At 51.7% G+C, this 13,613-nt stretch overlaps 1 protein-coding gene across 4 annotated transcripts in view; it reads right to left on the bottom strand.

Moving 5' to 3' along the window:
• Positions 1 to 6,525: 6,525 nt before the first annotated feature.
• The window catches only part of USP36 (ubiquitin specific peptidase 36), a 45,031-nt gene continuing 37,943 nt past the window's right edge, over positions 6,526 to 13,613 (bottom strand). For 2 of the 4 annotated variants that reach the window (XM_030924024.1, XM_030924025.1), the window contains exons 17-21: positions 12,681 to 12,895; positions 10,532 to 10,633; positions 9,772 to 9,887; positions 9,255 to 9,406; positions 6,526 to 8,750 (exon numbers count right to left, since the gene is read on the bottom strand). In XM_030924024.1, the coding sequence (XP_030779884.1) occupies positions 9,275 to 9,406; positions 9,772 to 9,887; positions 10,532 to 10,633; positions 12,681 to 12,895 (565 nt within the window). In that variant the 3' untranslated portion in view covers positions 6,526 to 8,750; positions 9,255 to 9,274. Of the gene's footprint in view, positions 8,774 to 9,254; positions 9,407 to 9,771; positions 9,888 to 10,531; positions 10,634 to 12,680; positions 12,896 to 13,613 lie in introns of all 4 variants that reach the window. The other 2 variants (XM_010381931.2, XM_010381932.2) reach the window with 2 other exon arrangements.

Genomic DNA, 13,613 nt, shown 5'->3' with positions numbered 1-13,613 from the left:
TAGAAGCCAGCCTCTGACACCTCCCATCCAGGAGTAGGCTGAACAGTGGTTAGACAGGCCTTTAATTCAGGTGTCTTCACAAAGTGAATAAATAGAAGACAGAGGACTCAGCAGCTCTGCCAGGGAGCAAGCCTCCTGGACTTGCTAATTCTGCAGCATAGACCTTGCAGGGAAGGTGGAGCACTGGTGAAGAAGGGGTGTTAATCCCCGCAAAAGGCTGCAAAGCGAACTGCTCACACAGGCTTGGATTGGGGCATTGTCTTGCTTTGAAAACCTCCAGATTTTATTTTGCTAAAGCTTGCAATTTCTTCTGTGTGTAAATGGCACTTAAAATCTGTTTGTAATGGAACTTGATTGTATCCAGCTGTCACCAACTGTTCCTGTGCCACCCAAAAGACAGCTGGCCACGTGCCACGGTTTGGGCGTTCACTTCAAATAGAGGAGCTAGTGCTCTAGTTCCTGCTAGACTTTCCCAAAATGTTTTCATTGATGCAGAAAAACAAAGTGGGTGCGGGTAGGGCTCGGGGAAGGCAATGTGAAGGGGAATTAGTGCATTGTAGACTGTGGAGCCACTGACTTTGAAGGAGGGTGGACTGGCTGTTTTCTGAGCAGGGTCCGAATGCACAGTCACAAAGCATGCTGCCTTCAGCAGCTGCTCCAGTTCACTCATTCAACAAACATTTACTGGGTGACTGGTAAGTGCTGGGTCTTGCCAAGAGAACTGTGTAGCCACATAAGACAGAATATGGCAGAATAATACCTTCTTTTTTTTATTTTTTTTGAGACGAAGTCTCACTCTGTCATCCAGGCTGGAGTGCAACAGCACAATCTCGGCTCACTGCAACCTCCACTTTCCAGGTTCAAGTGACTCCCCTGCCTCAGCCTCCCTGAGAAGCTGGATTACAGGCACCCACCACCACACTTGGCTAATTTTTGTATTTTTAGTAGAGACAGGGTTTCTTTCTTTTTTTTTTTTTTTAAGACGGAGTCTCACTCCGTCACCCAGGCTGGAGCGTAATGGCGCAGTCTCGGCTCACTGCAACTTCTGCCTCCCAGGTTCAAGTGATTCTCCTGCCTCAGCCTCCCGAGTAGCTGGGACTATAGGTGCCCACCACCACACCTGGCTAATTTTTGTATTTTTAGTAGAGTTTCACTATGATGGCCAGCCTGGTCTTGAACTCCTGACCTCAGGTGATCCACCTGCCTCAGCCTCCCAAAGTGGTAGTATTACATTCGTGAGCCACCACACCCAGCCAGAATAATACATTTTAAAGGGGGAGGGGAAGTACATTAAACACTGATTATTTGTAACATAGTAACAACAAAAAACTACATGAGATACATTTTAACAACCTCAGCTCTTCCCATGGGATAATAAAGGTTGACACATGCATTTTATTTTTATTTCTTTTAAATTTTTTGTAGAAGCTGGGCGAGGTGGCTCACGCCTGTAATCCCAGCACTTTGGGAGGCCGAAGCGGGTGGATCACAAGGTCAGGAGATCGAGACCATCCTGGCTAACATGGTGAAACCCCATCTCTACTAAAAATACAAAAAATTAGCCAGGCGTGGTGGCGGGCACCTGTAGTCCCAGCTACTTGGGAGGCTGAGGCAGGAGAACGATGTGAACCCGGGAGGCAGAGGTTGCAGTGAGTTGAGATCACGCCACTGCGCTCCAGCCTGGGCGACAGAGTGAGACTCTATCTCAAATAATAATAATAATAATAATAATAATTATTATTATTATTATTATTTTGTAGAGACAGGCTCTCACTATGTTTCCCAGGCTGGTCTTGAACTCTTGGGCTCAAGTAATCTTCTCACCTCAGCCTCCTAAAGTGCTAGGATTACAGGCATGAGCCACTGTGCCTGGCCAACAAATTCATTTTAAAATGGCCTTAAAAAAATCATTGGTTTATGTAAAATAACTTGAATTCCCTACACACATTTCACAGCAAGTATTTGCCATGTACTTAGACCGTGTGTTGAAATCTGGTCTCATGATGGTAAGAAGCTAGCTAAATAACTAGATCCTACTTAAGGGACTGGCAATCTTGTGACCAGTTTTTCTCACTCAATGTCTCATGGATATTTGGCAGCTGTGTCCTATTGCTTCCTCCAATCAACACCATCCTAAATGAAGCAGACAGGGAGAAAACCAATGAAAACACACATGCAAGACACGCATCGTGAGCGTGACAGCTGACAGTCATGATTTGAATCTAATCTGCATTTTAGAGGAGAAAAGCAAATTCATGATGCTAACTCATGGCAGACCCCTTAGAACACAGGTCTTGATCCCAATCTGGCCTTCTGTTCTTTTCTTTTCTTTTTTTTTTTTTTGAGCTGGAGTTTCACTCTTGTTGCCCAGGCTGGAGTGCAATGGTGTGATCTCAGCTCACCGCAACCTCCACCTCCCGGGTTTAAGCAATTCTCCTGCCTCAGCCTCCCAAGTAGCTGGGATTACAGACATGCGCCGATGACACCCGGCTAATTTTGTATTTTTAGTAGAGATGGGGTTTCTCCATGTTGTGTCATGCTGGTCTCGAACTCCTGACCTCAGGTGATCTGCCTGCCTAAGCCTTCCAAAGTGCTGGGATTACAGGTGTGAGCCATTGCGCCTGGCCCTGGCCACCTTTCTATAGGAAGTCATGATTCAAACCTGACTCCAGCCTGGCCCTACTTTAATCCCTTTAAAGCAGGAAAAACATACAGCAGTTTCCCCTTGAGAAAGCAACTTGCATAAGCAACAATTCAGGACAGATTCTGCTAAGAACAAGCACATTTTAAATCTCAGGCCCCTCTCATGGGGCAATTTCCTCAGTGCCTGGAGTGCTTTCTGAGATCCCAGAACAACGGCCGGACAGCTGCCCAGAGGCCTCCAGGGGCCTATGGAAGGCTGAAGAGGCAGGGGGATCTGGATCGCAAAATAGAGGAGACGATATTCTCTGAACAGGAGTGGGAAACCTTATGTCAAGAATGATTGGATTCTGGTTTCTTGCCTTAAAAGATTGTCCTTGAGGCTGGGCACAGTGGCTCACACCTGTAATCCCAATGCTTTGGGAGGCCAAGGCAAGAGGATTATTTGAGGCCAGGATCCCATACTGGGGGGCACCACTTTTGAGTGTCTACAGTAGAGATCCCGACACAGGGTGGATCAGTCGACTGTTCAGTGGGATGTGTTGACTGGATCAGTTGATTCTGGGCTTGATCCAGAGTGTGCATCAAATGCAACCGACTCACATCTCAGAGGAGCTCTCTGGGCTGCGGAGGTGAACGGTGTCAAATCAGTGGCAAGAAGTTGGTGGCAAGTGTGGGAATTAGGTCACCGAGGAGTGATGATGGCAGAAGCTAGACTAAGAACCACGGAGAGTCAACACAGAGCAAACTGTCGACTAAGGGAGAGGGTGGCTGAGAGGGGACACAAGGAAACGCAGGCTTTCTAGGATGAGAGACGCCTGAACATGTTCCTAAGGGAAGAGTGAGACACGGGAGCAGACAGGGTCATTAATGGAGCAAGGTCCCCAGGGTGGAAGAGGTTGGCCTCAAGGGCACAAGCGGGGTGCCAGCATACACAGAGGGGGCACCTCATCCAGCATCTCCAGTAGAGGTCCCCAGAGGATGGAGGAACAGCCCCTGTACTACACTTCCTTCCCACTCTCCCACACCAACCACCCAGCCCCTCTGGGAGGCATCAGATCAGAACAGTGGGTCTGCCCAGCAGCAGCCCTGGGGACTATTGGACACGCACATTCTCAGGCCTCATCCCAGACCTGCTGAATCAGAATGCCGGGGAAGGAGCTTGGAAACTGGTGTGTTAAGAAGCCCCTGGCAATTCTGGTGCTCACTGGAGTTTGAGACCAGAGACCAGGACCGCAACTCTCAACTCTGCTGCTCACTGCGATCCCCCTGGGAAGGTTTTAAATGCTGATGCCCACGCCTCACCCACAGATTCTGATTCTACTTCTGTCAGTATCGAATGCCTCTCCCCAGGTGCTGCTGCTGCCCCATGAACACTGAGAACCCTGAGGTAAGAAGGAGAAGGGAACAGAGGGAGAGGAGTTGCCTTTGGCTTTGGTTTTCCCATGTTGTTTAATTTTGGGGTGGGATGAGAATTCTTGAGGTAGATCGGAAGTCACTTACCAAGAGTAGTGGGCACATACACGATGAGACAGCAAAACAGTTTGCAGGGATCACTGAAAAGAATGGGAGAGACAGGAAGGAGTTGCCTGAAGACCAAGGGCAGAAATCCCAAAAGGCAGGCAGAGCCTAATGAAGAAGGGCAGCCAGACAGCCCTGAAAGCCAAATCCATGGCACCCGGATGATCTTCGCCAAGGGTCACCCCCAGTCCAGATGTGGAAGGAGCAGGGTGCCAAGCCAAGCCGGAATCTGCACGAAGCAGCAGCAGGGCCACCTCCAGGCAAGAGTGTGAGCTCCTGGGAGTCAGCTCAGGTGATAAGACACAGAAAGCTGCCCCTCTGCATGTCACGTGACCTGTGTGCCCACAGTTCTCCTTTACCACCACCCCCTCGGTGTACTCACATCCTCATCTGCACTGAGGTTGTCCAAGCTACCAAGACTCGAGGCAGCAATTCTCACAGCACCATCCAGTGTTAAACTGGCCTGAAGGTCACTGTCACAGTTAAAATGAGCCCTAATAGTGTGTTAGAGACAAATGGATGCCCACCTGATTGCCCAGTGTCCAGACACCTGGGCTTTTTCCTAACTGGAAGACTCGGAGCTCACCCACTGCCTACTTCCCATGCCTAGGATTCTCCCTGGGTTCCATTCTGGTAACATGCCAATACGCCAACTGTGTCAGACTGAATCTCTCACCACCTAAAGGCCTTCCTGAAACCATCAGTGAGCCACCTGCTTCCCTGGCTACCACTTGGCCTCTAAACCCAACTAACCAACCCAGCAGAAATCATCTTAAACTCCACCCAGAACCTTCCACCGTATCTGTCACCGCACCTCCAGTCAGTCCATCTCCTGAATATCTGAGTGACCTCACTTCTAGCCTCTGCTACTAATGCCAATCTCTTAGCTCTAGCCTTAGCCACTTCTCAGCCAACCTAGTGGCTGGTCATCCTCACCTGCTGTCCTCTGCGCTCCACCGGCCGCCTTTCAGGCCATCAGACATCCTGGAATCCACTATCAGCCTCAGGAGTACCTTGGTACATCAGACCTTGGTAACCCTTCTTGCCCAAACTGTCAACCAGAACCTGCCTGCACTTTTGCACCTGACTTATGGTTAGCCAGATGAGTCCTGCTGGCCGGCTCCCACTTCCAACCCCCTTTCAGAATGTCACCTCACCCGACGGTGCTTCACGCAGAGCTCATGACAGGCTCCTCATGGCCTCCCGGCATCTCCCTAGCAGTGCCCGCCCTGCCCTGGAGCCGTCAGTCCTGCCGGTGGGACTCTGCGTGTGTTCACTTTTACACTCACCCAGAAGTGGCCCTAGTGTTTGGTAAACGGCAGTTAAGAATGGAAAAGCCTGTCGGGCGCGGTGGCTCATGCCTGAAATCCCAGCACTTTAGGAGGCCAAGGCGGGCGGATCACGAGGTCAAGAGATGGAGATCAGCCAGGTGCAGTGGCTCATGCCTGGAATCCCAGCACTTTGGGAGGCCCAGGCAAGCGGATCACAAGGTCAGGAGTTAGAGACCAGCCTGGCCAACATGGTGAAACCCCGTCTCTACTAAAGATACAAAAATTAGGCGTGGTGATGCGCACCTGTACTCCTAGCTACTTGGGAGGCTGAGGCAGGAGAACTGCTTGAACCGGGGAGGCAGAGGTTGCAGTAAGCGAAGATCATGCCACGGCACTCCAGCCTAGGCAACAGAGGGAGACTCTGTTTGGGGGAAAAAAAAAAAAAAGAAAAAAAAGAATAATGGAAAAACCACAGCCTCACCCGTGTAACCACTGCACCCAGCGTTGGTGTCAGATCACCACCTCTCCAAGCCTCAGAAGCCCCTCAACCGCTGCCCAGACTACAACACAAATGCCTTCAGATACAGCCTGGCTGGCAGGAAGGCCTCTGGGTCAGCAGTGTGCCCCACTCTGCCACCCCTTTGGTTTGGGTCCAGGAGCTGCCTCACCTCACTTGCTCTTACTTGGCTGTCCTCATTTTGGGGTGTCCAGCCAAGCCCCTAAAAAGAAGCGAAAACATGATGCCCTGTGTTTGGTGGACACCCTGGGGTGGAGAAAGCTTGCTTCCAAGTTGCTTAAGGGACAGATGGGAAGCCACACACATCAGGTAACAGAGCTGCAGAGCGGCATTCTCAACAGGACCCGATGCACTGCAACCCTGCAACCCGCCTGCGCCCCAGGGGCATTTGGCCTCCTGGTCACCCATTCACTAGGGCTGCTCTTGCCAAATGTAACCTCCTGGACACTGGGCACCCTGCAGGGACCTACCTGCCCCTCCTAGCCCAACCTCAACTTCCAGGACGGGGAATCAGCGAGACCCTGGTGGGGATGTACCTTTAAAAAAAAATCAAATGAAAAAACAAAGACCCAGAACTCACAAAAACAGAGTATTTTATTGCACCAACATGCGGGGCTCCCAGGCCCCTGGAGAGGAGGTGCAGAGGATGGGACACAGACCTCTGCACATAGACAGGTACGGCCATGCAACCAGGACACAGGGCAAGTGAGTGAGAGGACCCCGGAGAGGCAGCTGCTCTACGCAGGCCCCACTCCCTCCAGCTCCATTCCCAAGCACAAAATTAAACAGACCCAGATCCTAAGTCAACCAAGTGACTGCTACGATATAGGCTTGGGTTATTGATATTTACTTACACACGTGCACATGACCTAGAATTTGAACTCGTTTTCTGGGCCTCACCTTTCCCTTCCCTATCTGGTTGATGACTTCTGTGGAGGGAAGGGACGTGACTACCCGACAGTGATAAACACTGCAGAAAGTCGTCTCGTGCTCACCACTGCCCAAGAGTTAACGAATGTATGTTCCTCAAGAAAAAGTTTTACAGTTATCTAGTGGAGAAGGGAAGAGACTGATTTGGAGGAGAGAAGAGAAAGAAAAGGAGATAAATTCTGTGCTAGCAGACAACTAACATTTTCAACTGTAGAACATCACATGAAAAACATGGCAGAGGGAACAGTTCACACAGGAATGCAAGTCATCACCCCGAGAGGAAAAGGAACACACCCTGCCCGTGAAGGCATGTGCTTTCCCTCCCAGGTAAGTTACGAAGCCAGAGCACGGAAGCCGGGCCCTCATCTTTAAACATTCAGAGATCGGTCTGCAGGAGGGCACAGGGCACCCTGACCAGCTCAAGGCAGACCTCCACTCACTGCTGCTGGGACACAGGTGGCCACAGGAGCTTGATTCTCTCGCGCCCTTCTAAGAAGTGAAACGTAAAAACAGAAGAAAATCCAAAGAGACACCCACCCACATGGAAAAAAATAAATGTATCTTCCCATATGAAGAAAGCAATTCCATCTACACAGCAGTAACCACCCAGGCCCCGAGCACGACGGCAGGACGCAAAGCTGCCCCAGGGGGAGGAGGTGCAGACAGCGAGGCAGCCACCCAGGACAGCAGGACGCCTCTGGCCCAGCAGAGCCACATTAAAGCAGATGTAAGTCCAACACCACGTCCATCTCCACCTGCGACGACTCCAGGAGGAAAGGATGGGGACAGACCCAACAAGGAAGGATGTTCATGGTCACCTTCACACTTCCCACTACTATGAGGGCATTTGTCTTTTTCTTGAAAATATCACCTTCTCTGAGGATTTCCTGTATTTATTAAATTACAAGTTAGCAGGCACAGCTTAAGCAAGATAGAAAAGTAATCTTCTTGACTTATACAATCATTTAAATTCCAAAGCACTCACAAAATTGAGCAAACAAAGCCACTATCTGCATATTTGGGAAAGGAAACATATTGCTAATGGAAGCCACAGGACTGGTCAAAAATAAATGTTTTGTATTAAGTAGTAAAATAAATGGAAAATTCTACCCCAAGGCCTCCACCTCAGTGAAGACCTGTGGGGTATTGCAGCTGCAAGGGAAGCTACAGCACAGTTGTCTCAGAATAAATAGCAGCCTGGAAAGCAGATGTATTCGCAGGTAATACCGAGGGCTCCTCCGACCCCAAATAGCCTCTGCTCTCCAGGACAGTTGAAAGTTACTCACAAGGAAGGGGTGCACAGTAGGGCCACCCTCTCAATTTCCATAAAAGGGAGAGCTGGCTGGGTGGAGTCAGCTCTTCCTTTCTGAGGACAGGTAAGGCCAACAGATGAAGGGGCCCCACTGAGGAAGCAGGGGAGGGTGGGCTCAGACACAACGGTGGCGCCAGCCCTGAGGAGCAAGGGATGGCTCGCCAAGAGCCACCAGCCATGCACCAGGAGATCACCTGGGGGACGTGTGGCCACCGTCCCCCACTCTCTCGATAGCCCCAACCAGGGGGGGAGCAACCTCTGCCAGCACAGACCACCGTCTATGAATACAAGAAGGCACAGCCCGGCGAAGATGTCCAGCAGGCGTGCAGCCACCTCTGCTCACACACACACTGTCGTTTCTCTTGCAGGGCTGGTCAGGAATGTCACCAAAGAGGTTCCGATATAGACAAGCCTCAAAGCCTCTGCGTCGGGTGGTCTGTGGACACTGGTACTGGGAGAGCTCCTACCATGGCAGGCTCACAGCGCAGCAGAGCTCACAGAGGGCTCCCTCAGGTCCAGATGGACAGCTCCCAGGAAGGGACGCCTTGTATCCAGGAGGCTGCGGAACAAAGCACGGCAGTCCTGACAGACAGAAACGGGACCACAATCGTCCCACTGCCATCCTTGGGTATGAGTCCAACCCAGGAACCCAATGCATGACATCTCGATGCGGCTGGCAAACCCCACACACTTCTGCAAGTGACTAGGACACGTGCCAGATATATACACTGCCCACATCCTACACACACCCCACATATGCCCTTCTCCAAGTAACCAGGACACACGCCACAGATGCCAGGTGTACACACCCCACACCCAATACACACTACATGCAACCCTTTATACACACGCACCCCACACACACCCTTCTCCATTCAAGTGACTAGGAGACACACCACAGACGCGTCCACACCAGACACACACCACCCAACACACATGTGCCAGATACATAGCCTACATGCATCACACACATGGATGCCACACCCCACACCACCACACCCCCTATACACAAACGGCACACACACCCCCACCTCACCCTCACACCCACGCCCTCGGAACCAACCTCCTTCCACAGGGGCACAGTCAACGGCGATAGCTGAGGCTGGCAGCCTTCGCTGGGTGAGTCACAGACCAGAAGTTCCGTCGAGTCTGAAGTTTCTGGAAGGCGTTGAAGTTTCTCCTCTTCTCTCTCTTAAATTTTTTAATTTTCTTTTCCTAGACCAAGAATCGCAGGCGTCACAGTTCCCAAAAAGGGCTCTTTCCTGGCCCACGGGGCTCCCTACTGCATGCAGGTCACCAGCTTCCTGCACACAGGCCAGGCTCTCGCGAGCTCTCTGGAGACCCACTCTTCACAGTGACCCCTGCGCACGGCGCCCTGCTGTCCCCCTACTGATGAAGGGGCGGAAGCTGCAAGGATGCATTCCCTGTCCATGGCCACATGCCCGGACAGGCCTGGGCAGCCTGGCTCTTCTCGCACTCGGCCACTTCATGCCACTGCCGCCACCTCCAACTGCCCCGGCCCTGAGCTGAGCCACACCGCCCTGCTCCCTCAAGCCTGTGGTCAGCATCACGCATCATACCTTCCCTCGGTCAAACTCTTCATCCCAGTCATCAACCACGGTCTCAGTCTGGGCCAGTCTGCTGTCTTCAATAGCATCCTGACTGACCGCCGACATCTTGCCATCCCAGGTCAGAACTACCGGGCAGACACAGGGCTCAGCATGAGTGCAGGTTCCCAGGTACCCTGTGGCTTCACTTCAAGAGTGTCATTTACCAACTAGTCTACCCGTAATTAGTCACCAATTTTGAGTGCCACCTCGTGGTGAACAGAAGGACAAGAGGAGGAGGGCTCGACGTCCGAGTGTGGTCAGTCAGCACGGAACCCCCAACACCACTCTCTTAGCTAAACGCTAAACCATGGCCACAGACTTCAGTTCTCTCTAAACCCATGCCCTCGTCTGAGAAACAAAGATGTCATGTTTGGCCTTGAAGTCTGAATAAAAACATGCTCTGAGTAAGAAGTGACATTACCTAGGTTGGAAGAGCTTGGTCACTCTGCCCCTTCCCTACCCAAGACCCAGCATGTGTTGGGGTTCCTCACCCTGCCCCAACCCTCAGAATCAGCTGTTCTGGATCCTGCCATGGACAGAAGCCACCTTCGTGCCACGGCCGAGGGTTTAAAGAGGATTCCAGCCAGTCTTGAGATTCCTCTTCCCATTCTCAAAGCCGAGCAATGCCCGCCCTCCACACTCACAGTACACCAGGATCCATTCCACACCCTTCCCTCCTCCAAAACCAACCAATCAAAGGCAAACAGAAGTCCTGTCTCCAAACCAGTACCTTTTCTCCCATAAGCTTTATCAGATGAGTATTTGAGCAGTTCCTGGACCACATCAGACTCTCGCTCTCCATTCCAAGACACAGGAGGGGCCTGGCCCAGCCCTGCAAGAGGAGGAGCCAAGAAACATTTACAAACGTTTAAAATAACCCACTGGGGAAGCAACCACACACCTTAAATTATAGCAGAACTTACAGTAAGTGGATGCCTTTTTTTTTTTAAAGACAGGGTCTCACTATGTTGCCCAGGCTGGTCTCAAACTCCTGGGGACTCCTACTGGCCTCCCAAAGTGTTCCCAAACTGTAATCCCAAAGTGCTGGGATTACAGGCATGAGCCATGGCACCCAGCCTAAATGCTTATTTACTAATGCTTACATGCCTAATTTACTAATGATCTCACACAGGAGAGAAGGCTGTTGTCCAAGTCAATTCATAAAAAAGAAAACATGGAAAATAACAAAAAGCTAAAAAGCAAAAAAAACCCTCTAAAACCCCTTTAACCAGCAGGGTAAGTCCTCAGTCTGACAGAGGGAGGGACGAAAACTAGATCTAAATGGAACCCACTTTACCTAAGGGAGAGGCCCATGCCCCGGAACCAGCCTGACACCTGGACGACCACAGGGGTGAGGGGAACGGCCAAGCTTGGCTGCTGCCATCAGGGACCCCAACCTCTTAAGCCCTGTCCAGGGGTAACCTGGTCCCCGTCAGCAACACTGCACAGGTCCACCCAGCATGTCGGGACCAGGAGAGCACTCACCACCCTCATCACCTTCTAGAAACCCTTTCTGAACTAGTCCTCTGGCCAGCTAGCCACATAGCCCCTGGAATATACTCACCTCCCTTCACACAAATCCGACCTCATTTCTCCCTGCCTCCAATTCCTCAGTGAGCTCCAAGCTAAGTGTCCCCTGCCTCCGCACAGTGGCTTCCATAGTTCCCGTCTCATCCACAGCCCAGGGACCTGGCCATGCAGAGTAGCCCGCCTGCTCCCAACATGCTGCGTGCGCCTCCAGCCTTTGGGCCTGGTACCCTGCTCAGTTAGCCACTCTCCTCAGGTGCACAGGACTGAGAGTGTATGGGGCCAGGTGCTCCCCCCGAGAGCCCATGCAGCCCCCAGTGCGCAGTGCAGGGCGCACTGCTCAGGACACACAACTAGCACCTGGCATGGGCCCTGCTGCACTGCAAGTGCTCAAGTGATGTCCCTTGAATTCCTGCATTAACAAGCCAACTCCGCTTTGCTCCAAGGATGGCACGGAGCACGGCTCTAGCACCATGTTAGTGTAGTACTTCTGAGAGCATGCTGGCCAGCAAACACGGTCGGCACTGGCTAGCACCCGCATTTTGCAATTTATTTCATACTATTTCATTTTTATCGATAAATTCCTTTTTAAAGAGTTGGATAAATACAAATCAGTCTCTAAGGTCTTGCTGGCCCCCGGATGCACTGCCATCAGACCTTCCAGACTGCAGCAGAGGCCTCACTCAAACTCGGCCCACTATACCAAGCAGCCAAGACTTTCTTCCCTTCACTTAACAAATGTGTTCTGTGGCAGGTGCCTGCCAAGGCATGCCCCAGCCAGCCCTAAAGAAAACAAAAGACCCTCCAATTGGAGGGTGGTGCCCAAGGACAGCCACAGCACACAGGTCCCCTACAACAAGCACACCATGCTATGTTCTGAAAAGCCCAGCTACATAGAGGGAGAGGAGGATTCACTTTTGAACCCAACTCTTCTAAGTTCAACCGTCACAGAAAAAAACTCAGGCTGGGAGTTCAGGGAGTCATTCCATGAGAAGCTGTAGACAGGAACAGCTTTGAATCAGAAGATCCATTGGCATTCACAGAATGTTTTAAACCTCATGTGCACTGTAACCTCTCCCATGGGGTTGTTTCAGTCAAATGCTTTTGACACATGAGGAAGCTTCAACCCCATCACCCAAGGGAACAGACTCGTGGGCGGGGAGTGAAGGTTGGCAGGGTCCCAGGGACCTCTACATCTTCTCCCAGACCCTCCCAAGCTCAGATGCAGGAGGCACTGCTCTCAGCCTGTGCACTCCCCAATACCCCCCTCACCCAATGCATACCTATGTGGTCCTGCACCCCCTCCCCTGGTGCATACCCATGCGGTCCCCAAGCCCTCGCCCGGTGCATACCCATGTGGTCCCCAGGACACCAGCCATTCACAGATGGCGTGTGGCTGCTGGACTTGGGGACAGCAGCATCTTGGGGCTTGGCGTTCCTCAGGCCTTTGAGATGCCCATCCTCTTCTACCGCCTGCTGTGGCTCCTGCTTTCTTTTTTTCTTTTTCTTTTTCCTTGGAGACTCTTCCATGGTCTCTGGATCACCATCACCCATGGGAGAGCAGCTGCTGGGAAATGAGACACAGTAGTCAGCTCTGAACAAGTTGGAAGGGGAGCAGGAGCTCACAGACTCCCGCCTGCAACATGGAGAAGGTGCCACCCCAGCTGTGACCCAGTGCACGGAGCTCCCTGCAACATTCTTCCCCCAACATGCTAATTAGCAGACGCTCCACACGCAGCCATGGAGACGATGGAGGGAAAACCAGTCACGTTTCTCATCCTAACTGAGCCAAGCCCATCGAGGCCAATGTGCAGGCTACTGTGACCTGATGAAACTGCAGAGCCTGGCCTGGCCTGGGTCACCTGATCCAGCATCCTTGGATGGCTTTGCACATACAATGATGGACACTACTGTCCATACCACTGTCACTTCAAGGACCAATCCACTGGTATTTATCAGAGGAGTTTTTTGTGTTTTTTTTGTGTTTTTTTTTTAAGACAGGGTCTAGCTGTCACCCAGGCTGTAGGGCAGTGACGCAGTCTCAGCTCACTGAAACCTCCGCCTCCTGGGCTCAAACCATCCTCCCATCTTAGCCTCCTGAGTAGCTGGGACCACAGGCATGTGCCACCATGCCCAACCAATTTTTGTTTTTGGTAGAGAAAGGGCTTTGCCGTGTTGCCCAGGCTGGTCTCAAACTCTTGGGTTCAAGTGATCCGCCTGCCTCAGCCTCCCAAAGTGCTAGGATTACAGGTGTGAGCCACCACAACTGGCCAGAGGAGACATTT

Source organism: Rhinopithecus roxellana, chromosome 19, assembly GCF_007565055.1.
Source record: "Rhinopithecus roxellana isolate Shanxi Qingling chromosome 19, ASM756505v1, whole genome shotgun sequence".
Lineage (NCBI taxonomy): Eukaryota > Metazoa > Chordata > Mammalia > Primates > Cercopithecidae > Rhinopithecus > Rhinopithecus roxellana.
The sequence above is the reverse complement of the archived record's forward strand: the minus strand, read 5'-3'. Positions and strand labels throughout refer to the sequence as shown.